Source organism: Aptenodytes patagonicus, chromosome 26, assembly GCF_965638725.1.
Source record: "Aptenodytes patagonicus chromosome 26, bAptPat1.pri.cur, whole genome shotgun sequence".
NCBI lineage: Eukaryota > Metazoa > Chordata > Aves > Sphenisciformes > Spheniscidae > Aptenodytes > Aptenodytes patagonicus.
The window spans coordinates 1989804-2011088 of NC_134974.1; the positions used below are offsets into that span (position 1 = coordinate 1989804).

Here is a 21285-nt window from a genome sequence, read left to right on the forward strand (position 1 = left end):
TCCCGCCCTGCTCGCCCAGCCGGGCCGCGCGGACGGCGGCGGCGCGGCGCTCCCCGCTCCGCTCTCGGCCCGGCGGGGCCCGGGCGGCGGCGCCTCAGGAGGCGGCGGGGCCCGCCGCGGCGGGGCGGGGAACGCGGACGGCCCGCTGCGCCGGGCCGAGGAAAGGCGGCGGGCGGCGGCGGCGCCGCCCCGAGGGCGATCGTTCGGCCGCGGCCCGTCGGGCCCGTCCCGCTGCCCCGGGCGGCGGCTGGGAGCGGCGGCGGCGGCGCGGTCACCGGCCGGCCCCCCCCGCGCGCAGCGCCCGCCCCCCCGCCGCCATTTTGTGCCGGGCTCCCTCACACGGGCCGCCGCGGCGCCCCCCCCCCGCCCCTCCGCGCCTGCGCCGCCGGCTCGCCGCGCCTGCGCCGGCCCGCCCGGCCCCGCCGCGCCTGCGCCATGCGCCCCGCCCCTTTGCGCGCGCCCCAGGGCCCCTGCGCGCCTGCGCCCGCCTCCGCCGTGCAAGATGGCGGCCGCCCCCGGCCGTGATGGGGGCGTCGGGTCTGGTCGCAACCCCGGGGCTGGAAAAGAGCTTCGGCTTTTTAAAAACAAACAAACAAAAAACCCAACAGTTTCCGGTGTAAATAAAGGAGGGGGAGGCGGCTGCTACCCCCGCCAGACCCCCAAGGGCAGCCTGCGCCCCCCCCCCCCCCCGGTTCCCTCAAAGACACCCTTAACAGCCCTTCTTTCCACAGACAGCGCAGGCAAAACCCCAGGGGCAGGCAGCTTCCACCGTCACCCTCCCGCCCCCCCCTTTGTCCCGAAAACAAGCGTAACGGTGATTTGTTTTAAAAAATATGTCTTTAATCGGTGTGCTGAGGAGGAGCAAGGGGAGGAGGGGGCCGTCCGAGATCCGGCGGGGAGGCAAAGGGGGGGCTGCGGTGTGAGGAGGGGGGCGGCGGCAGCCCCCTCACCTCAGTCTGTGGACTCCAGCACGGACTCGCTGAGGGCCAGGTCCCAGTAGTGCTCCGCACCGTGCTTCTTAAAGTGCTCCCGTGCCATGTTCTCCGTGGGGCACTGCTTAAATTTCATTTCGCCGAAGCTGCGGTCCTTCGCTGTGCCCTGGGAGGAGAAAAGGGACGTTTTTCCGACCCATCTCCGGGGGAAAGTCACGGGAGACACGGCTCCCGAGTGACTCGGGGAACCCGGGAATAAACATTTTCTCAGGCTGATGGGTGACTAGGGGGAGCGCTGTGCGGGGGAGACGCTCCCAGTCCTGCTGCAGCTCCAGAAACACTACGGCAAGAGTCAGAGCAGCAGGTTGGCGTCCGACCCAAAGCCTCAGCGCGTCGCTTCTGCCTCAGCCGCCGTCAGACGGGGCTCGCCTCCCTCCAGCCTAAGCCCCCCGTCTTGAACTACGCCCGCGACTCACCTCCCAAACCAGAGAGCATTTGTTTGTTTTCTTAACGGACTCCTCGTCAGACTCATCATCATCTGGAAAAAAAACCCCAAAACAAACTCAACCAATAAAGCTAATTTTAGTCCCGAAGGCAGAGGAAGAGCCGCTTCGCCACCCCTCCGCAGGCGGTTTTACACTTACCCTCTCCCTTTGTGTTCGATGTTTGCTCGTCCCATTTTATTCGATGAAGCATAAGACGTTTGAATTTCTTCTGTGCTTTCGGGCCTGGGGAGAATCGAGACCCAACGTTCACAAGAAGTCCTTTAACCTTCAGCTTTTAGGAGGTTCTAAAAAGCAGCAGAAGCCAGACAACGCCCACAAACACTTCCCAGCGCACCCAGCCGACCAGGCACGGCAAGTAAAGCGCAGCCAGGCTCATCCAGCACGAACACCCCCGGGGTGGCTAAAAGCCTTTCCCGCATCCTTTGGCACAGCTCTCCGCCACCTCGGGATTCCCCGCTGCCAAACAGGCTCTTCAACACCTCGCAGAATTACTTAGAACCGTGCAAACCGTGAGGAACCGCGCCAGACCGAGAGCTGAGGCTCTCCTCGCTCTAAGCATCCACTCAGAGCATCGAGGATTCAGATCGAGTGTTTTTCTCTTCAACATCCAACGCGCTGGGTTTTCTAACTGGATTACAGTGCACTCTGCAGTCAGCGCTAACCCCATCAGAGCCGTAATTAAGGGAGTTTCAAACAGCCTCCTTACTCCCTCGTCCTTCCGTAACCCTCAGTCAACAATTTTCACGGTAATTTTTGCCAGAGGCAAGCTTTTGAACACTACGCTGTGACCAAAAGCCTGCCTCGGAAGTCCTCACCTCCTTCTACCACGACCACGTTGACATCTTTGTGTAAAACCACCACGCCTGTTAAGTACAGCTGGCCAGCGTTCGCCTCGATTTTGAATTTTTTTGCTGGATTGCTCAAGTTTCTGACCCTTAGGATAAAAAAAAACAACAAAAAACCCCAAACGTTTGCGGAAAAACAGAACTATTATCATCAGCCGTAAGAGCTCCCTGCTCTGCCTCGACTGGGTCCAGCATTTCCTCCTCCGGGGCTTTACCCACACCTCGAAATGACGGGCGTCTGTTATCGGACTGCTCAGAGAGGCTGCGTCCGTCCCTTCCCATTCTCATTTCGTTTAGATCTTGAAAGTTTCCCGATTTCTGGACATCAATGTACCAGGTTAGCTCTGGCAGCTAGGAAACGGCTCTCCTCAACAGAAACTTCAATCCCAGCTGAAACGCTCCAAACCCGACACGTGTTTTTTAGCGCTCGGCTGTAACAGGATGAGTTAAGGACAGAGCTGACGGACATGCCTTTTGGGACAGCGTAACTGCTACAGGCCGGGATTCTTTAATGCCCGACGGAAACCCGACGAGCGGGTGCACAGTCCTGCTGCTGAAGGCTGCTCCTCTCTATCGGCACGTTTCTACAGGGCGTTTGTCAGGTTTATTTAGAAAGAGACGTACGGTGAACCACCCGCCCGGAGCGCCCAGCCCAAGCGCTCACCTGTACACAGCTATGTGAACTCCCTGCGAAACGTCTTCTTTCAGCTTTTTAACCTTCTTCGCTTTTCGCTGTTCCGCTGTGAGCTTTCTCGCAGCGTTTGCTTCTTCATGAGCTCTGGGTGCAAAGAGAGAGACGCAGCAATAAGCCGAATGCAGCCTACGGCGCACCCGTCACGGCATCGAAACAGATCCTTCTCTTCCTAAGCACAGAGCAGCTGCAACTCCTGCCCGGATTTCTGCCCGCACCTGCCTGAATTAAAAGCACGTGGGCTTTTTTTTCATCCAGTCACCAGTCCCAATTAATCCTCCGTCTCTCCCCTGAAAACATTCATTAGTAACAACTGCGACGGCGATCATCATCGTGGTAAGAAACTCGTTAAATACAGGGCACGAGGCCACTCTCCCGTGGCAAGAGCTGATCACCGAGACTCAGCTCCCCCCAGGCCTTGGGGTGTGTGGGGGTCATTCAAGGCAGCTGAAATAGGCTACAAGAGCAACACGCAGAAAATCACACTGCTTCTGCTTTGCTGCCTCAGGTCAAGGATTGCGTTCTCTACGAACAAATGCAGCACCAGCACTAAATCCATCTAAAAACGACCAAAAAAAGGTACAACGTGCCACCTACTTCTGCCTCTTCGCCATCTGCGCTCTAACGTGAGCTTCGACTTTTGTTGGGTCCTGAACAGCTTCCGTCCCCAGCACTCGCATCAAGTTTGAAATTCTTACTGCAAGGGAAACGGGAGAGGAGCTGTGAGAGGCTCCCGTCGGACACCGGCTTGCCGCAGTGGTAAAGCACAAGAGACACCGGGCACGCTTGCGGGCTCGTAAACCGACTGTACGGGTACGCACACGCGCCCTGATACACAGCTCCGCGCGATCCCGTAGAGAGGTTGTGCTGCCTGCAGCGTTCCCAACCACGTCCACGCTTGGCCCGGACCGCCGGTTTGACGGCTAAGGGCCCGCGTTAGCTCGGAGCTCTGCTCGCAGCCTGCCTGCCGTAGCCGTCATTTACCTTTGGGCTCTGGCGGTGGCATCAGGCCCAGCCTGACTTTCTCTTGCAGCTCCTTCTGGGCTTCTCTCCGAGTCTGTCGCCGTAATTTCTTCTGCTCTTTCTTGGTTAAATAAACACCCAGGGTCACTGGTGTGTCACTGTCCACTGGGAAGAGAAACGAGGCAAGATAAAACACAAATCCGCTTTTGAAGAAGCAAGAGAAAACGCTGCCTGCAACCGTTACCCCCGCGCCGCGCTCCGTTATATCCACACTTCATCGACAAACCCGACCTCTGCAGCCCTGCAGGCCGCTTGCACCAAAACACGCAACCAGGAAAACGGGTTTTGGCTGTTTTTTGATTTTACTGAAAAGGAAAAAGCTCTGTGGTTATTTTATGTCCCTTCCTCAGGTCAAGAAGGTCAAAAGCAACCTGCCGGAGATGAGGAGCTCGTGTCTGCACTGCGACCCCAGCGAGCACGGGGCAGGCCATCGATGGGTAAGCAAGCTACTGGTAACCGCTACAGGTTTTATATCAAGTTTCCAAAAACAGGGCAGAGGTTCTCCCTCCCAATTTCAGCTATCTTTGCAGAGCTTTCACACTTATCTTTACGCAATTTCTTCTCCTCCAGGGACAAGAGACACCGGGCTGCAGTGCTACAAGTGGGGGACCCGCACGCCGGTTCACCCCACCGACCGCCAGCCGCTCGGAGCATTTTGTGTCTAGTTTAACAGCAAAGTCGACCAAAACCGGGGCAGTACCTGGCGGGTTGAGCTGCGCTGGGTGCTCCACGAGGTTTGTGATCCCGAAGTACTCGTCTCTCTTTGAAGACGTTCCACCTTTTCTAGAAAGGAGAGAGTTGGGCATCATTGCAAACCTCCCAGCCTGAATTCCTGCGTTCCCTTAAACACAACCCATGAAAAAAAAAAAAAAACCAAACCCCGACACTTCCCTCGGGTCAGCCATGGCGGGTACGTGACACGCACAAATCCCCACCCAAAGAGCTTGACGTGCTGAAGGAGATGCGCAGTGACATAGTATTAACGCGTAGAGGTGTCCCCCAGTGGAATCTCCACCCACGTTTCACGGTTAGGAGGCAGGCTTCCCACAACTCTGCCGTGAATGAGACTTGTACAGAACACTCACTCACGCTTGGGAAAGAAAAAAAAAAACAACCCAAAACCAAACCACCAAAACGCACCACCAGCTTTGGGCCAAAAAAAACACCATCCCTCTAACTCCACGGCAGTCGCCACCTCAGTCGCTGGAGGAACGCTGCCTCCAACAAGGGCGAAGGGCAGCTGCCCACCACCAGCCCCAAGAGAGACTTTGGGAGCAAACCTAGCGCCCACCTGGATCTCGGAGGCGAGGGAGGTGGAATTATAGAATCACAGAATCATAGAATCATTGAGGTTGGAAAAGACCTCTAAGATCATCGAGTCCAACCGTCGACCCAACACCCCCATGCCCACTAAACCATGTCCCTAAGCGCCTCATCTACTCGTCTTTTAAATACCTCCAGGGATGGGGACTCCACCACTTCCCTGGGCAGCCTCTTCCAATGTTTCACCACTCTTTCATAAAGACATTTTTCCTCACATCCAATCTAAACCTCCCCTGGCGCAACTTGAGGCCGTTTTCTCTCGTCCTGTCGCTTGTTACTTGGGAGAAGAGACCGACCCCACCTCGCTACAACCTCCTGTCAGGTGGTTGTAGAGAGCGATGAGGTCTCCCCTCAGCCTCCTTTTCTCCAGGCTAAACAACCCCAGTTCCCTCAGCCGCTCCTCATCAGACTTGTTCTCCAGACCCCTCACCAGCCTCGTTGCCCTTCTCTGGACACGCTCCAGCACCTCAACGTCCTTCTTGTAGTGAGGGGCCCAAAACTGAACACAGTATTCGAGGTGCGGCCTCACCAGGGCTGAGTACAGGGGCACGATCACTTCCCTACTCCTAGAATTCAACAGCTCAAGCAGCTAACGTCCGGCCCGATTTACCCAAGAGCTCAACAGACCACCATGTCGCCCCCGAGAAGCTCCCCGAGCTTCCTCCTGCAGCAGAACGATCGAAACCCGGCAAGTAAACTACTTACAAGTCAAGGCCGTTGGGGATGATGTAGGAGTCCCACCACTCTATCTCCGGGATCTCCCCCTCTTTCAGCTCCTTCTTTGGGGTAATAAGAGCCAACTTGGTGGAAGTGTGTATCCCCGTCTTCCTGGCAGCCTGCGAGATCTCTGCCTGCAGTTTTTCTAGCTGAGCCTGAGAACAAGGAGGGGAAAATGGCACATAAAGGTCATTCCAAAATAGCACAACCTTCAGGAAAAGCACAGTATGTATGCACCTGCCGATTTTGGGGGATTTTTGTTTAAACTGTCTGAAGCAGACCGCAGAAGAAACCCCACAGCACGTGACGGTGGAGTGCTTTTGCGGAAGCTCACAAACCTGTCAAAAATCTGGTCTTATTACTGAGCCTTCTAGGGGCACGGAACGATCCCAAAGGAATGTCTCCCCAGGCATCGTGTCCCTGGACTTTTCTGTCTCACGAAGCTGTTCTCTCCCCCCTTCTCCCCAAGAACTTGGGCGTTTTACCAAGATTCCTTTAAGCCTCCACCTCTAGGGTGATCACTTCTGTGGAAAGAACACTCGGCCAGAAAATGATCTATTCTCTGTGGAAATTTTCCATCTTTTGTCAAAGAACTAGATTTTGTCTTTCACCAAGTGAAGACAGCTACAAGAAAACGCTTTTCCACACACACGGTCTAATTTGGATGCCGGCCTTTCCAACAAGAACAGGGTTGACAGAAAAGTTTCAGGTGACTTTCCTGAAAAGCTTCTTAGTCAAAGCCAACACAGCATCCCTTCACATCCCAGGAGAGGAGAATCGACTCCCATCCCGAACCGAACCCTCACTTCCGTGCTGTCAGTTAGCATGGCAAGACCTCAAATACCTTCGTTCGCAACCTCTGGGCAATTTTCTCAAATTTGCCTTTTTCATGGAACTTAAAGGTGCGTTTCTGACGCTGGGCTGGGGTTATGGAGACCCGGGGGTCAAAGTAAGTGTTCGACTCCATATCTTCCGAGGGCTTTTCTTTAAGCTGTTGTTTGAACTGCTCTCTCTTCACAGCTCTGATGTTTGCTTTTAGGGTTGGCATGCGGTGAGTCAACTCAATCTCTTTACCAGTCGCATCAACAGTTCGGCCTTGCTCATCCAAGATCAGTGGCGTAGGCTTTGTCTGATCCTTCAGCTCCACTTTCCTGGCGGCAAGGCAAGATACATTGCATTAAAACGCGAGTACAGCATTAATTCAAAGGAAACATGAGCCTTATTTCCACGGTAAGCACCAAACCGGCCCCCAACTTGCGAAAGGCCTCCTCGTAACGTTAAATCTCATCTGTGCCGCCAGAAAGGACTCAAATCTCACGTGCAGGAGTTGGGAGTCTTACCCAAGGAATGAGTAATCTCCGTTTCACCTCTTTAATATCAAATTTGTTCCTTCAGCAGCCGTTAAGGCCACTGCGAGGGAACCCAACGGCGCTGGAGAAACCTTTGGTCAAGACCCTCCGTCGGCATTCTGGCGTTACGCTCGTCAGGATTACACAGCAAACGGCAGGTACTCACGGCGGCGCGATCCCCATCGCGTGCAGGTTGGCCAGCCCCACCATGTTGGCGTTGCCGATGAGCCCTGGTTTCAAGGCCAGCTGAGCTTGGATTCGGGCCTGCAGCTCCGCAGCTTTCCTGGCCTTCTCAATGGCATCGTTCATGAACGTCGCTGCCTGGGAGGGCTGGATCGTGTTGCCGATGGGGAGACGTTCCGATTGGGACGAAGAAGAAATTTTTGGCTGTTGACACAGAAGGAAGTTTCGTTACGTGCCTGTTCCAGCACACCTAGGCCAACATGTCGCAGCTGAAAACGGGGACCACGGGATTTGCCTGTTGCTTCCGGTAGGTACCTGTGGTGTTGGAGGACTGATAAAACTCAGCTGCTTTTTCCTCTCTTCAATCTGCCGGGTGGCTGCCTCCATCATCTGTTTGATCTGCGGAAAGAAAATCGGAGAGCGCGTTTTTCTTCCCTCTTATCAGGAGGAGAGAAGGGGTCCTCAGCACCCTTTTACAGCCGCAAATGCATGCAAGCCAGCGTAGCGAGAACAGAATCGTACCAAACTGCTCTAATCAACAGCCTCCAGCTGTAGAGAAGGAATCTAACAGTGGAGGCACTCTCTACCGAGACCATTTACTCCAGCTTATGCGAAGAGAACATCTAAACTTTCCTCCCTCGAAGGCTTCACAGTATCGTTAGCCTAACGCACAAGCGGCAGCGAGCCTTGTGAAGGGAACACAGGCAACGATTGCAGCAGACAAAGGACAGTCAAAAGCAACGTGCCGTTTGCTTGCTCAGCTTGCGATATGAATTATAAAACACTAAGCCATGCTGGGATTCAAGATCTCAGGCACGGGCAGCTCCGTTCTGGGGCAGAGCTCAGCCTAGTTAGACTGACCTGTAGCTTGGTCAGCATCCCAGGGCTCTCCGACGGCGGGCCTGGAATGACCTCAGGCTCATCCTCAACCTCCTCGAATCGCGGTATGCGCCGCTTCTTGACGCCGGAAGATTCCTTGGATACCTCAGAGTCATCACCAAACACATCCTAACGTAGAAGGAGAGGAGGAGAAAACGGTGGTTAAAAACAAAGAGTTCTCCTCTCCTCACGGCCACTGTTTTAAGACGAGAAGCCGCCACGCAGCTCAGATCCGGCACTGTACGGTCAGCACTGCACTGTGGTTCAGAGTTTCCAGGGCGGCACTCGCAGCCTAACCTACTGGTAATCCCGCGTGAATGAAGCCTGTGCCCCGGTCCCCCACCAGAGAAGCATCAGTGATGAACCATCCAAGAGCTTGAAGGACAGGAGACATCACAGGGACGTGCCTGTGTAAAAGCCACCATCGTTCTCTCAGGCAGTCAAAGGTTTTTTTGGCACTGAGGAGATCTAAGGTCTCGCTCGACTACCTGGAGAGATGGAAAAAGCCTGCCCACAAGCTGACCTGACTGGGCTAAAATGGTTTCCACGTCTTCCGCCAGCTTCAGAGGGTTTGGTGAAGGCAGCTGCGCCGTCCTGCCATGTCCTCCCCAAAAGGAGGATGCAGCCCCAGACCCGGGGGTGGGACGGGACACCTGCGGCATTCCCTCACGCTCCGACCCAGCCGATTCCAGCTCGGATCCAAAGACGCTGCTGCTCAAACTGAGCCGCTCCGGAGAAGCGCAGCTCGGAGAGCAGGCGGAGCAACGACCGCACTGATGGACTCGCATGCAGCGTGAGGGTCACAAAACAAAAGGCGAGGCGTGCTTTACGCGGAGCTCTGTTCAAGCACGCCCCAGCTCGCGAGACTGCGGCCACGGACTTCATCTAGTCAGTGCCTGTTTTGTGTACGGTAAACTGGATTTGTCCATGCGACTGTGTTACTGTAGTGTGTGTGTCAAGGTGTTATTCGAAAAGAAAATATACACACCGGTCGTAAGCGTTAGTTGCAATCCCTTCTTCACTATAACGGTTCATATTCTACAAGGACACTTCCTCATCCAGACACAGGTACTTCTTGGAAAACCTACAAGTTCAAGAGAAAGGACTTGCCCATAGTATAAAGTGTGTAAACCCATTATGTTTTAGTTCCTGAAACTTCCCAAGCAACGACCTACCCCACAAGAGTTAACCAAGGAGAGAGAAGGCAGGCCAGGCAGCACGCTGAAGACGGCTAACGTGACCAGTAAGTAGCATTCTGAATTAATCCGCTGCTCGTTGCTACAAGATCTAAGCGCGCAAGTACAAATTCAACTCCAAAACCTGCGCTGGGGTCGGGGAGGGGGGGCGGAAAGTCAGTCTGGAAGTATGACCGTGACCCGACAACCTCACTAGACCATCCTGTGTTACAGCAGGGTCGGGACAGATCTAGATCTTGACGGAGGACCTCCAAGAAAGGTAGTTTCGGAGAGAGGCCTTGACGATTCGGCAGGCGGGACGCCCGTCCCCACGCCAGGAGCCAAGAGAAGAGGGATAGGTCTACTCCGTGGCTTCCCAGCCCTGCTTTCGGGTTAGCTGGGAAGCCGAGAACACCGTCAGCGGTCACGCGAGACACCCCAGCGGACGCTTCACTGGAGAAGAATCGCCTACTCCGCACCCAGCCCCATCCCTGCTCCGCTCTGCCAGCACGAGATCCCTTCTGCAACAGCCTGCTGCTCCCTCCCCTCCCCCTGTCCCGCAGCGCACCGGCCACGGCCACGAGGAAGACGAGAGGACAAGACGGCCCGAAGGTGGGCGCGATCTGAATTCAACTTGTGAAGAAAGGCGGGATTCCACACGCGTTCGCTGTGCCACGGGGCTGCAAGAGTCACCCCGCCAGGCTGCAGCCTGCAATCCTGCCACCGCGAAGCGCCAAGCGGCGATGGGATTGACGACGTCCCTATCTCTCCGCCGCCTCCCCAAGAGGCCAAAAGCAAGAGGGTGGAGGGGAGCCGCTGGGATCCACCAGCCTAGCCGAAACCTCGCTTTCTAACGGCTCTGTGGCGGCTCGGCACAGTGTGCGGCTGTGCCAGCCCAATACCCAAATTAAAGCGGAACCGCAGCACGAAAATACTCGAAAGATGCTTATTGGCACCTCTGTCGTGACCAAGAAAGACTGTCGTGACCTGCAGAAGACTGAAGTCCTTTTAAGCTACCGCCGCTCTCAGGGGGCTGGCACGTGCGAACCCAAACCTCTCCAGATGAGTCAAACTGGGTTGCGCTGCCGCTCCTCGGGCTCTACCAGCTCTGCAGGATGGAAGCTGTTTTAACGCACCGTCCCCTAACCGGTGAACGTACCCGGGACCTGGAGGAGACCCTTCTCCGGCGCCAGATAACGCCTCAGCCAGAAAGCGGGAGAAAAAGCAAGTTTCTGACAGAAAACAGGGAGTGACACAACACACCTGAAGAGATCCCAATCCTGAAGGGGCTTATTCTAGCTAACTGAGGTTAAGTGCCGACTAGAACCGTCACAGAGAAACACGGATTGCCATAAAACAGGAACCTCAGGAAAAGTGAAAGGAAAGTTACTTTGTAAGCGGGGAGCAGCTTGGAGCGTAGCCCCTTTTAAACTCGGTATGCGAGTGATGGAAAAAATGCAATTCCAGAAGATGGCGAGTAAAGTCTTCAAGAGAAGAAAGGAGGCGAAAACAGGTTTGGATGCGTGAGACTTCCACCATCCCAAACGTTAGATGGGAGAAACACCAGAGAGCTATTAAATCCCTGCTGTAATTAACCTCGTGCTACGACGGGGCTTGTCAAAAAACCACCCTCTGTCGATTCCGGGTGGGGAAAAAAAAAAAAAAGAGAATGAAAACCCACCAGATCACCCACCACAGAGCCCCACTCACTTGCTGCCGGGGAGAGCTGGCCGGCAGAGCGAAACACGGTGCGTCTGGGCAAGGAAGAGCAACGGGAAGCTGCTGGGAGCTGGGAGCACCTACCCCAGGCTCCCAGCGAAAACGCGGCACTGCCGAGGCAAGGGTAAAGAGTACGAAAGGAAACGGAGAGATGGAGCCCCGTGAAGTTACTCCGCCGCACGAGCCTGGCAGAGATCGTTAAAGAAACCAAAAGCCCAAGCTTCCACCTCGGCCGCCACCGAGGACAGCGTGGCGCTGCCTCGTCCGACGGTGAAAAGAACCGAAAGGTAAAGGCTCACACACTTCATCATGGAGAAGGGTCTTTTCTCTTGAACTTTAAAGCATTACGAGATGTACCTCTCTGGAAGAGGAAAGTGTGGCAGAGTACCGGTGCTGCCTCCACGGCCACCAAAACACAGGAAAATTTAAAAAATAAAAATAAAAATAATAATTAAAAAAAAAGTAATCAATAATCAATAATCACCTTCAGCTCTCGCTTCCGGTTCCGGTCACTGTTGGATTTGGAGTGCCTGGAGCTTCGGCCTTCCTCCACCGCTTCAAAGAGCTTGTCCACAAACCGCAGGGTGGAATCGTCAAGAAAGGGCTTGAGGTGGTCTGGAAAAGAGAAGGAGTTGCGTGAACGGCAGAATTCACTGCTTGAGACGAGGAGGAGAGCGGAGAATTCGCAGAGGCTTCTGCAAAGCTGCAAAACACTTATTTAAAGGTGGATTCAACCCTGCTAATGCAGCGGGGCCTGCGACCCGGGCTCCGGAGGCCTCTGGGATGTGCGGATCCTGTTGTCGGGAGCTTTAAACTCTGAAGGATTTAGGCAGCCCAGGCCTCGACTAGAAAAAAATGAGGGCTCTAATGGTTAAAAAAACCAAAGCCAGGGGTTAAAATTATCGTTTTCAATTCCTTTAGAAAAAGAGGCCTTCGATTCATTTTCGCTTCCTCGGTTTTCGTAACATATTCCAAGGCTTCCGATCGCCTCTCACCTGTCTGCGTGGGTCTGCAGGTACTCACCTCTGCCTCATCGAGGCTGAGTCAGAATCACCCCCGCGTACGCTCGAAGGCTTCCAGGTTTGGGGGGGCGGAAAACTACCTCAACACAAACCAGATTTCACACCTGCAAGGACGGCGTTCGCCCCGCCACCCAGCCGCTGCCAGCCGCCGGCGGCAACGAAACCACGACCTGCCACGCAGCCCAGCGTTCGGTCGGTCTTCCGGGAATAGAGGGAGCGAGTTTAAACCTGATTTGAGGCTATTTCAAAGCTATTTGATGCTTTGCGTGCACCTCTTTTCTCCGTCAAGGGGTCTGACCGCCTCTACGAGCGGCCGCAGGGTCAGGGTTGGAGCCCGCGGGACGTACCGGCGGCTTTCTTTTTGTCCATGCCCTTCCCGACGCAGTTCAGCGCTGCGGTGACCACGGTGGGTTCCGAGAACCCCAGGACTCGCTTCACCGTCTTCTCGATCCATGGTTTCAGCTCATCCAATTCCCTTTTGGAGAGCGACATCTTTGCCAGGAGCTGAACTGAATTCTCTTGCTTGTACCTGTAAAAGACGACGGACGGGGAAAACCACAGGCCAGTCAAATAAAGCGCCAGGTTACCATTGCTTCAGCGCCGCGCTTTTCTCCTTCGCGAGAAAGCTTCGAAGTGGTGAAAGCTCTCGGAGATGACTTTCGCCCCCTGATTTTTAAAACACAAGCTAAAATGAGACGAGCCACGCGCGGAGGAAGGGCCTCAGCAGCGAGGAGCCCAGGACCCCCCACCCAGACAAGATGCAGCATCGGGCTCCGCGAAGGGAAATCGCGCTTGCAGATCGCTCCGCAGGGAAAGCCCCGAACCTCCTCCGTCCCACCAGCCTTCCCTCGCGGACGACGGAAGGAGACGCGGCGAGCACCGCGCTCCCGCCGGTCCTTCCAGATCAGAACCTCACCCGCACCCGCTCACCCCTAATTAGTCTCTTTCCCGTGAGGTTCACAAGCTACTTTGAACACGCTCCGCTTCACCCCTATTTAAAAGTTCGGCACGTGCCCAGCCGCCTCCGCGTTCGCTGCTTAAACCAGCGGCCGCCGTTGGCGAACCCGAAATTACAGGTTTTTCCAAGTCAAACGTTCCTCGCAATTAATCGTTAGAGGTTCTCGCGCTGTCAGTCACAGGCCGCAGATGCAATAACGTTTAATTAGGCGCCCGGGCTCTAATCTGATTTGGAAACCAAGTCTCCTTTATCTGGAAAGAGGAGAAAATCTTCTTAAGGGAGTACGTTTGACCTCGGCATCTCCTCCCCGCACGGAAAGGCTTGCGGAGCCTTGACGTTAACGTGGGTCTATTTTAACAGAAATCCCATCAACTGCCGTTATCGTTCCTAAAACCGGGAATTAAGAGCCCGGGCGTTAGTTCCCACGAAGTATTTCTTGATTCGGGGGTCTGCGAACGGCAGCCGAGAGAAATAAATCTACGGGTTCAAAGCGGCGACGGGGCGGGGGGGGGGGGGGAGGCCCCGCGCTCCCCCTGGAGAGCTCTTACCTCTTGGCTGCCATAAAGCCCGAAAAACCTCCGCGGCCGCCCGCTTTTTACAGCGGAGACGTAAAATACGGAGACGTATTAAAAAGCAGCGTCAAGCAGAGCCCGCAAGAATGTTATTACCGAATTTCACCCGTTAAGTTCTACTTCGGGACGAAGCCGGAGGTTCAAGACAAGCGGAAACGATTAATTGCTACAGCGACGCATCAAGAGCTTCGCGCACGTACGCTGTCGGCCACGGAACTGATATAATTAGCGCTCCTTCTCAACTCCACGACTCCTGCGAGCCGATGGGGACGGACAGAGGAGCGCGGCAGGTTTAACGGCGTTTCACTCGGGATACCGGGAGAGCGAAGGCGCCGTACCGCCTCCGCGGGGGAAGGCCTCCGTCGGCGTCCTCGAACACCCTCGGACCGCGGGGGGACTCCTGGGCGCGCACGGGGCGGCAACGAGGAAGCCGGTGGGGAAAATGACGCCGGCGTGAGATTTTAAACGTATATACGGGCACTAACCGTCCTCGCTACGATACTTCCCAGAACGGTGAGGACCAGAAGCCGGTAGCTCCCGCGGCGCCGTCGGCTGGAGAAACTGCTTCCTTCAGGGACTGAAAACAAGAGTTCAGCTTCACCGAGAAAAACTCGCCCGCCCGAAGGCAGAATTCCCGCCGGGGCTCCGGCCCCGGCCCCGAGGAGGCCACACCAGGGGTCGCACGGCGGGGACGCGGCTACGCACGCCCGGTCGCCACCGAACCGCTCGAACTCGGTGCCGGAGATCCCCCGGCGGCCCCCGCAGCCGGTACCCGCGGAACCCGGTCGCCTCCCGCACGGCCCCGGCTTCCCACCGCTACCGGAGGCGGCGGCTCCGGCCGAGCCGGCGGATCCCGCGCTGCCCACGCCGGCCAACCCCCCCACACCCCCCCCCCGCTCCCTTCCGGCCCCGGAGCTGCGACCGGGACCCCTCGGTGCCGCCTCAGCGCGGAGGGACGGCGGCGAAGGGCTCCGCGCCGGTTGGGGCCGGCGCCCGGCCCCGGGGCCGCCTCCTCAGGCGCGGCCTCCCCGGTGGCCCCCTCATCCGCGTCCTCTCCCGCCCGGCGGCGGCCCCCTCCATCCCTCTCCGCGGCCCCCTCCCCTCCCCCCTTTCCCTCACCGGAGCGGGCGGGGCGCGGGCGCGGCCCCGGCCCGGTCGGCGGCGGCCCTGACGGCGACGGCACGTCGGGGCGGAAGCGGAAACGGCCGCGCGGCGCCTGCGCGCCCGCTCGCGCGGGGGGTGCCGGGAAGGAGGAGGGCGGGCCCCGGCAGCACCGCCCACCCCCACGTGGCTGGAGAACGCCCCGCCCCCTCCCCCCCCCGCCCCTCAGTTTTCCCGCGCGCGGCCAGCGCGGGAACCGCCGCCACGTGTCCGCGGGCAGCGACGGGGTTCGACCCCCGCCTCATCAGCCGCCATTAATTAAAACCAAATTAATAACGCGACTAAGGGGAGGGGCCTTTATTGAGGCGGGGTGGCTCCCCCCCCCCACACCCCCCCCCTAGCAGCCCGGCCAGGGGTCCTGCCGGCTGCCCCGCGCCAGGAAGCCGATCTTCCGCCCCATCTCGGCGTTGTAGACCCGCCGGCAGGCCTCGTAGGCCAGGCGCTGCCGCCGCCGGCACGGCTTCTCGTAGTAGCGCCGCCGCCGCACCACCTCCACCAGGCCGTCGTGCGAGAGGATCCTGGGGAGGGGAGGGGGAGAGGGAAGGAGAGAGGTGAGACGTGCCCCCACCCCACCCCCCGATGAATTTTCGGGGGGGGGGTTTATCCCAAAATAAGGCACAAAAGGTGCTGGGGCGCGGGAGGTCGGAGGGAACGACCCCCCACCACCACCTCAGCAAACGCCGGGTGCAACTCGGCACGCGCCAAGCTCAGCCGCAGCCGTGCCGTGGGGACACCGTGTCGTGGGGACACCGTGCCACGGGGGTGCCACGCTCCCCCCCCCCCCCCCCCCGCCACCCTGGGGGGCTCGTTTTCCCCGTCCCCCGCGGCAGGCCGAGGGGAGGAACGAGCTCGGCCCCGGAGCTTCGTTAAGGCGTGACGAACGAAGGCGGGCGTGGCAGGGGCGTGGCAGGGGCGCGGCGGGACGACGGCGTCTCTTCCTCCTCTTCCCTCCAGGAGCCGTCGCCGGCCGCTCAGCCCCTCAGAACGGACGTTCCGAGCCCGGATCGCGGGGTGAAACGGGACGGGAAGCCCCCGCGGATGCACCACCGGGGGGTTTTAAGGGCGGGGGGGGACGGGACAGGACAGACACACCCCGGCCGGTAACTAATTACACCCGGTTTAATTAACGCCAGCGTTACCTCCCCAAGCGCCGACGTTTAACGGGACCCTCCCGAGCCCCAGAGCCGCCCCACCGCGGTCGGGCCCTTGCCCGGCCCCCGGGGTCCCCCCCCCCCGCCGGCCCCCGGGGTTCCCCCCGCCGCCCCCTCACCTGTTGAGAGCGCTGTAGGCCGCCTCCACGTTACCGTTCTGGACCATGACGGTGCGGCCCAGGAACCGGAGGTGGTTCGCCATGGCGGCGGCCGCCGCTCTGCGACGGGTGGGATGTGACGGGACGGGACGGGACGGGACGGGACGGGACGGCCCCCCCCCCCCCGAGTCCCGCACCCCCGGTGGGGCCGGCTCTTCCCACCCGCCCGAACACGGCAGGGCCGCCCCCCGCCCCACGGGGGGACCCCCAGGGCCCTTCCCCCCCTCACCGGCCCGGTAAAGCCCCCCCCCCCTTCACAGCCGGGCCCGGTAAAGCCCCCCCCCCCCCTTCACGGAAGGGCCCGGCCCCGCCCCCGGAGGCCCCAGCAGAGCCCCCGGTCCCGGTGTCGCACACGTCGCGGTCGCGGCGGGGACACTCCCCCCCCCCCCCCCCCCGAAGGAGCCGCGGTCGCTCCGCTCACCGCCCCAGCGCCCCGGAACCGGAAGTCGCTGCCGGCACGGCGGGGAGGGGGCGGGACTTGGGGCGGGAGGGAGGGGTCAGGGCTGCGGGGGCGGGGCTTAGAGACGCCGGGATCAAGGGGGCGGGGTCTGGGGGGCGGGGCCTGGGATGCAGGGCAGAGGTCAAGGCTCGGGGTGCGGGTCACGGGGTCAGAGGGCGGGGCCGGGGGGAGGTGTGGGGCCTCTTGGGGGGCACCAGCCCCCCAGGGAGACATGTGGGGCCAGGCTGGGGGGCACCGGGCCCGGCCCGGCCCCCCCCCCCGGGCCCAGCCCCACAGCAGGGGGGACAGGGGTGGCACCAGGCACAGGGTGGGGCGGCTCCGACCCCCCCCCCCCCCCCCGACCCCCCCAGGGGACAGAGGACACCGGCACCGGGTGGCCCCGGCCGCTCCCGCGGCATTTATTGCTTCCAGCAGGGCCGAGCCGTGGGGCGGCCCCACTTTGGGGGGGGGGGCCCACACACCACGACGACGATGACGACGCGCCGCCCCAGCCCCCCAAAAACGCCACGCGGGGGGGGGGGGGGGGGAAGGCACCAGCCCGGCGGGGGGGGGCCCAGCCCCCCGCCCCGTGTCTGGTGTCCCCCCGTCCCCGCGGTGCACCAAGGCACGACCTTCCCCCCCCCCCCCCCCCGGGGAGGGGGCTCTGCTCTGGCGAAGGCACACGCCCCCATCCCGGGGTTTTGGGGATCCCTTGGGGGGGGCAGGGGGGTGTCTCAGGGGGCCGCCCCCCCCCCCCCAGGACGGCCCCACCCGCAGGTCTCACTGTCCACAATTATTTTTTTATAAAACCCCAAAAACCATCAAAAAAGGCAAAACCCCAAGAAAACCAGGAGAGGCCGCCCCCCCCCCCCCCCCCCCCAGCTGGGGGGGGTGTGTCACGCATCCGGCGCCGGGGGGGACGCGGGGGTCCCGGTCTGGGCAGGGCGGTGGCACCTGGGGCGCCCCCCCCGACGCGATGTCCCCAACGTCCCGGCGGGGCCGGAGGAGGGGGTGTCCCCAGGCAGGTGGCGGCGGCGGGGGGCCCTGGGGGGGCCGGCGGGGGGGCGGCGGCGGAGGAGGAGGGCGGAGGTGGAGGCTGGATCCTGCGCGGGTTTGGGGGCGACGTGGGGGAACCAGACCCTCAGCATCCCCTCGACCTGCAGCAGCGTCCCCAGGTACCGGGCGCTGGGGGGGGGGGGGGGGACAGAGAGCACCCGTCACCCTGCTGCCAGGGGACGGGGGCACCCCGTGGCGGGGGGGTCCCTTTGCTCTCTCCCCCCCCCCCTCACCCCAGTGACTTTTGGGGGGACGCTCACCCCATTTCGGGCTTCTGCAGGACCCCGATGATCCGCTGGATGCGGTCCATGGCCACGCTCTGCTGGAAGCTGCTCAGCCCTGGGGGGAACCCCAAAACCTGTGAATCCTCCTTGGGGGGGGGGGGGGGGTGCGGGGGAGGGGGCAGGGGAGGGGAAAGGGGGTGCGGGGGGGTGGGGGAGAGGCGGCGGGCACCCACCTCTGTCGTATCGCCCCCGCTTCAGCCCCTCCAGCAGCTCCGCCAGCGGCCGGATGAAGCCCCGCAGCTCCCGGCACTGCGAGGAAGAGGAGGAGGAGGAGGATGGTGGCCGGATCCAAACTGGGGAGGGGGTGTCGTCTGTCCTCCCCCCTACCTTGCTTCACCTCCCCCTCCCCCCTCCCCTCCCCGTTTCAGGTGGGGAAACCGAGGCAGAGCCAGGCATTTTGGGGGGCTGAGCGCTGCTCCCCCCCCCCCCGCCCCGGGCTTTGGGGGGTGCTCCTCCATTTTACTGCCAAAAACTCACTTTTTGGGCAAAGAGGTCGGTCGCCGTCGCTGGGAGGCGAGTCCCCCCATCCCCTTTCCGGGGCCGCTTCCCCCGCGGGGCGAGGGGGCAATTCGGGGGGCGTTCGGTCCGGTCGCCCCGGCCTTTTGCGGCTCCGTTCGGGTTTGGGGGGGTCCGGGGGGTTGCCGCCCGCCTCGGCTTCGCTGTCGGAGGGGTCCCCCCGGGCTGGAGGCCGGGGAGCCGCAGGAGCAGGCGCGGGCGGGGGGCTCCATGGCGGGGGGGCCCCCCCGGAGGAGCCTCTCCCTGGGTTCAGCTCCCGCGGTGCCGCCTGGCCGAGGCCGCCTGGAGAAAAAGAGGGAAAAAGTGGGGGAAATTGGGGAAAAAATGGGAAGAGAGAAACGGCCGCGTTCCCCCGCGGGGGTGGCCGCCCCCCCCCCCCCCGGTGGCACCTCCGCTCCCGGGGCGGCAGGTCCGGCACCCCCGGGCGCAGGGGGTGGGGGGGGGGGTGGGGGGTGTGCAGGTACCCACCCGGCACCGGGACCCTTCCCCGCACCCGGCACCGGGACCCCCCCACCCGGTACCGGGAGCCCCACCCGAGGCGGGGACCCCCCCCCGGCACCGGGACCCCCCCCCCCCCCCCCAGCCTCAGGACCCCCCGGCACCGGCACCCCCCATCTGGTCCCGCGTTCCTCCGCCCAGGACCACGACCCCCCGCCCCGGGACCCCCCTAACCGGCCCCGGGACACCCCGCCCCCCCGCCCCGGCCCCGGGACCCCCCCCGCCCCCGGCCCCGGGACCCCCCGGCCCCGGCCCCGGCCCCCCCGGGTCCCACCTGCTCCCGGCTGCAGCTGCGGCGGTGCCGGCGTCCCCGTCCCGGTGCCGGTGTCGCTCTCCCGGTGTCCCGTCCCCGTCCCCGTCCCGGCGCCGGTTCCGCCCGGCTGCGGCGGCCCCACGCGGACACGTGCGCGGCCGCACGTGCCTCCCGCTGGGCCCCGCCCCCCCGCGCGCCCATTGGCCGCCGAGCCCCGGCAGCGGGCGGAGCCTCCGAGCCCCGCCCCGCCCCCTCGCCCCCGTTGGCCCGCGCCGCCGGCGGCGCTGCCCAATGCGGAGGCCGCCCTGCGCCGATTGGCCGGGAGGGTGGGGCCGCGGCCACGCCCCTCCATGTGGCGACGCGGGGGGCGCGGCGCGGGGCAGCGCCCCCTGGCGGGCGGCGGGGGGGCCGGGGGCCGCGGCGGGTCGCGGGGCTCCGCGCTGGGGGGTCCCGGGCCACGCCCCTGCCGCGCGACGGGGGCACGAGGAGATCCCCCCCCCGGCCCCCTCCCCCGCCCCGTGCCCGGCCGGCCCCGCCCCGCCCCGCCGCGAGCCGCCAATGGGCGGCGGCCCCGGCCGCGCGTCACGGCCGGCGCGGCCAATGGCGGGGGGGGCGGCCTCGCCTCGGCGCCGTTACATAATGGAGGAGGGCGGGCGCGTGGGCCCCCACGTGGGGGCGGGGCGCGCGGGGGGCGGGGCACGCGCCTGTGTGACGTCAGCGGGCGGCCGGGAGCGCTCGCGGGGCGGGCGCCACGGGCGCGCGCGTGTCCGCGGCCCCGCCGGCCCCCGAGGGGGGGGGGGGGAGGGAGGGAGGGGAGGGAGGGGGCGGGGCTGGCCAAGGGGGGCGGGGCTGGAAAAGGGGAGGGGCTGGAAGAGGGGGGCGGGGCGAGGGGAGCTTGTGCAGCGTCTGCCCCGGGGCCCCCCTCAGCCCCCCCCAGCCCCTCCCAAGGCCCCCCCCGCCCCCCCGTCCCCACGCCCCGACCGCCCCGGGGATGGCCCCTCCATCCGTCCCCCCCGGGGGGGGCCCCCCCGTCCCCGGGTGGGTATTTAAGGCCGAGCCGGCGGCACCCGGGGCCCCCCCCCGCCCCCCGCCATGCTGCCTGCCCTGCTGCTGCTGCTGGGGGCCTGGCCCCCGCCCCTGCCCGCCGGTGAGTGCCCCCCCCCCAATCCTTCAGGCATTCACCCCAATACCCGGCACCGGGACCCACTTTGGGGTGCAGCCGCCAGCACCACGGGGCCCCGGGGAAAGGCTGGGGGGGGGGCCGCACCTGAGCCCCGGCCCCCCAGGACCCCCCCCGGCCCCCAACGCCTCTGCTTTCCCCTCCTCACAGGTCCCCACTGGGCGTATGAGGGTGAGTGGGGCCCCACCCCAGCCCGGGGACCCCCCACTTCTACCCCCCCCTCACCCCAAATCCATGGCCCCACACACCCCAGAGCCGAGGGGCATCGCCCAGGTCCCCCCGGAAAGGAGGGGGTTGGATGGGTGACAGCCCCCCCCCCCCCACCCCCAAACACCCGGGTCCCCCAAATGGGAGGGAGACGGTTGGGTGCAGCCCCTCATGGCCCCTCTCCCCGGCCACCTGGGTCCCCCCAAATGGGAAGGAGGTGAATGGGTGACAACCCCCCGTGCCACCCCCCCACCCCCCCCACCCCGACACCTGGGTCCCCTGAGATGGGAGGGGGTTGGATGGGTGCAGCCCCCTGCGCCCCCCCCCCCCAATCCCTGACACCTGGGTCCCCCCAAATGGGAGGGAGGTGGATGAATGACAAACCCCCATGCCCCCCCACCCCAGACACCTGGGTCCCCCCGGACGCCTGGGGTCCCCTAAGATGGGAGGGAGGTGGATGGGTGCAGCCCCCCCATGCCCCCCCCATG

At 62.2% G+C, this 21285-nt stretch overlaps 3 protein-coding genes across 4 annotated transcripts; all 3 read right to left on the bottom strand.

Annotated features, from left to right (window-relative positions):
• Positions 1-818: 818 nt before the first annotated feature.
• PRPF3 (pre-mRNA processing factor 3) lies at positions 819-15050 on the bottom strand. Of its 2 annotated transcripts, XM_076359845.1 has the most exons (17): positions 15014-15050; positions 14380-14471; positions 12712-12893; positions 11827-11957; positions 8431-8577; positions 7885-7968; positions 7553-7773; positions 6882-7188; positions 6026-6192; positions 4698-4780; positions 3959-4102; positions 3572-3671; positions 2948-3061; positions 2254-2372; positions 1577-1660; positions 1409-1470; positions 819-1098 (listed from the first exon to the last, which is right to left on the bottom strand). In XM_076359845.1, exons 3-17 carry the CDS (start codon positions 12854-12856, stop codon positions 952-954), a joined length of 2055 nt encoding a protein of 684 aa, XP_076215960.1. In that variant the 5' UTR covers positions 12857-12893; positions 14380-14471; positions 15014-15050; the 3' UTR covers positions 819-951. The 2 variants fall into 2 exon arrangements, with proteins under 2 accessions (XP_076215960.1, XP_076215961.1); XM_076359846.1 differs by lacking the exon at positions 14380-14471.
• A 287-nt stretch (positions 15051-15337) lies between these two features.
• On the bottom strand, positions 15338-16810 carry MRPS21 (mitochondrial ribosomal protein S21). Its single transcript, XM_076359981.1, has 3 exons — positions 16786-16810; positions 16326-16424; positions 15338-15573 (listed from the first exon to the last, which is right to left on the bottom strand). The coding sequence occupies exons 2-3, from the start codon at positions 16406-16408 to the stop codon at positions 15393-15395; spliced, it is 264 nt and encodes an 87-aa protein (XP_076216096.1). The 5' UTR covers positions 16409-16424; positions 16786-16810; the 3' UTR covers positions 15338-15392.
• On the bottom strand, positions 16782-19762 carry LOC143170996 (uncharacterized). The gene is made up of 6 exons (XM_076359711.1): positions 19432-19762; positions 18621-18941; positions 18317-18392; positions 18120-18198; positions 17758-17988; positions 16782-16841 (listed from the first exon to the last, which is right to left on the bottom strand). Exons 1-6 carry the CDS (start codon positions 19760-19762, stop codon positions 16782-16784), a joined length of 1098 nt encoding a protein of 365 aa, XP_076215826.1.
• Positions 19763-21285: the final 1523 nt, after the last annotated feature.

What these genes read in the sequence shown, in the direction of transcription:
- PRPF3 (XM_076359846.1), bottom strand. Translation starts at nt 12,856, where the DNA reads ATGTCGCTCTCCAAAAGGGAATTGGATGAGCTGAAACCATGGATCGAG. An exon ending in GCCACCGCCAGAGCCCAAAG is followed by an intron (nt 3,672 to 3,958) that starts GTAAATGACGGC and finishes TTTCCCTTGCAG; the next exon opens with TAAGAATTTCAAACTTGATG. An exon ending in AATGCTCTCTGGTTTGGGAG is followed by an intron (nt 1,099 to 1,408) that starts GTGAGTCGCGGG and finishes TTCTCCTCCCAG; the next exon opens with GGCACAGCGAAGGACCGCAG.
- LOC143170996 (XM_076359711.1), bottom strand. Translation starts at nt 19,762, where the DNA reads ATGGAGGGGCGTGGCCGCGGCCCCACCCTCCCGGCCAATCGGCGCAGG. An exon ending in GCAGCTGCAGCCGGGAGCAG is followed by an intron (nt 18,942 to 19,431) that starts GTGGGACCCGGG and finishes CTTTTTCTCCAG; the next exon opens with GCGGCCTCGGCCAGGCGGCA. An exon ending in GCGGGGGCGATACGACAGAG is followed by an intron (nt 18,199 to 18,316) that starts GTGGGTGCCCGC and finishes GGTTCCCCCCAG; the next exon opens with GGCTGAGCAGCTTCCAGCAG.
- MRPS21 (XM_076359981.1), bottom strand. Translation starts at nt 16,408, where the DNA reads ATGGCGAACCACCTCCGGTTCCTGGGCCGCACCGTCATGGTCCAGAAC. An exon ending in GCCTACAGCGCTCTCAACAG is followed by an intron (nt 15,574 to 16,325) that starts GTGAGGGGGCGG and finishes TCCCCTCCCCAG; the next exon opens with GATCCTCTCGCACGACGGCC.